At 40.1% G+C, this 1,497-nt stretch overlaps 1 protein-coding gene across 5 annotated transcripts in view; it reads left to right on the forward strand.

Annotated features, from left to right (window-relative positions):
- Positions 1–1,167, forward strand: part of IGSF21 (immunoglobin superfamily member 21) — a 208,016-nt gene extending 206,849 nt beyond the window's left edge. For 4 of the 5 annotated variants that reach the window (XM_042478473.1, XM_042478474.1, XM_042478476.1 and 1 more), the window contains one exon: positions 774–1,167. In XM_042478473.1, coding sequence (XP_042334407.1) covers positions 774–850 — 77 coding nt within the window. In that variant the 3' untranslated portion in view covers positions 851–1,167. The remainder of the gene's footprint in view (positions 1–773) is intronic. The other variant, XM_042478475.1, reaches the window with a different exon arrangement.
- The last annotated feature ends 330 nt before the right edge of the window (positions 1,168–1,497 follow it).

A 1,497-nucleotide genomic window follows, 5' to 3' on the forward strand; every position in this document is an offset into this window, starting at 1 on the left:
ACATGTATAATTTTGCATTTGTCTTTTGTTGCATTTCATCCTATGAGTTTCAGCCCAGTTTAGCTAAGTTTGTGGGGGTGAGCTTGTCATTGTCTTTAGGATAAAACCAAGCCAGGTATCCTCCAGTTTTGTATGTTTGGTTTTTGCAACGTAAGTGTATTATTTGTCTTTTGTTGCGTTTCATCCGATGAGTTTCAGCTCAGTTACTAGTTTAGTAAAGTTTTGGGGGTGAGCATGTCATTGTCTTTGGGATGAAACCAAGTCAAATACCCCCCATTCTCATATGTTTGGTTTTGGTAACCTACATGTATAATTTTGCATTTGTCTTTTGTTGCATTTCATCCTATGAGTTTCAGCCCAGTTTACTGATTTATCGAAGTTTTGGGGGTGAGTTAAAGTTGACCATAGAGTTGCATTGGAGGAGCTACAAAGGCCTAGTAGAGTGTTCTCTCTAGGGATCTCTAGGTCTTTCAGTGCCACTTTTAGTTAAAGCTGACCATAGAGTTGCGCTGGAGGAGAACCTAGATATCCCTAGAGAGAATATATTAATCCAATCAGTGAATAATCAAATCCACAAATATCAGATCTGCAAATATGGAGGGATGGGTTTATGGGGAACCCTTGAGACTCACCTTGGGGATGGAGCCTTATCACAACTGCCATCCTACACTGGGACCCACAAAATGCACAGTCTTTTCACAAGGTGATGGGGATGCTCTGGTTTCTCACTACTGTCTCTTTTCTTTCTTTCTTTCTCTTCTCGACGGCGTCAGGTTCAAGCACTGTCAGTCACAGCAGTTTCTGGCTCCTTCTGGCCCTCATCTTGACAGTCACCTTGGAAATGACGTGAAAGCCTCCTTCTCAGAGACCTCCTCCTTCCTCTCCTGCCTCCAAAAACGCTCCATCTGGCTTCTGCATCTCTTTCGATCGGTTCCTCTATCCTCCTCTTCCTCCTCCTCCTTTCTTTCTTTCTTTCTTTCTTTCTTTCTTTATGTTTTCTTTCTCCTCTTTTTCTTTTCTGTTCTTTCTTTTTTTAAAAAAAACAACAACACAAATATCAAACCAACAAGCCAACAAAAAAAAAAAAAAAAAACTATTTACGGTCTTGTTATATCGGTCTCTTTCTGTCCGTGTCTCGGCTTTGTCATCCGATTTAATTAAAAAGAAATCAACAACAACAACAACATGGGACAGATGCAAATTATTTCATCAAGGCCTTTTTGGGGATGGTGCAGGGAGACATTCTGTACTGCTTAGATAGATAGATAGATAGATAGATAGATAGATAGAATTAAGAGAAAAACATAGCAGTCTTTCCTCGAGTCAAGAAAATACTGCTTCATCAAGAATACACACACTCACACACACATATACCTAGTGCAAAATCACTGTCAGGAAATGGGAGAATGCGATACCTTTGGAGCTGAATGTTTGTCTCTCTGTTTATTGCTTGGCACCAAAAGATAGGTGTGGAATAATGGTAGAAGGTCAGGTTTG

The sequence above is a fragment of the Sceloporus undulatus genome, chromosome 7, assembly GCF_019175285.1.
Source record: "Sceloporus undulatus isolate JIND9_A2432 ecotype Alabama chromosome 7, SceUnd_v1.1, whole genome shotgun sequence".
NCBI lineage: Eukaryota > Metazoa > Chordata > Lepidosauria > Squamata > Phrynosomatidae > Sceloporus > Sceloporus undulatus.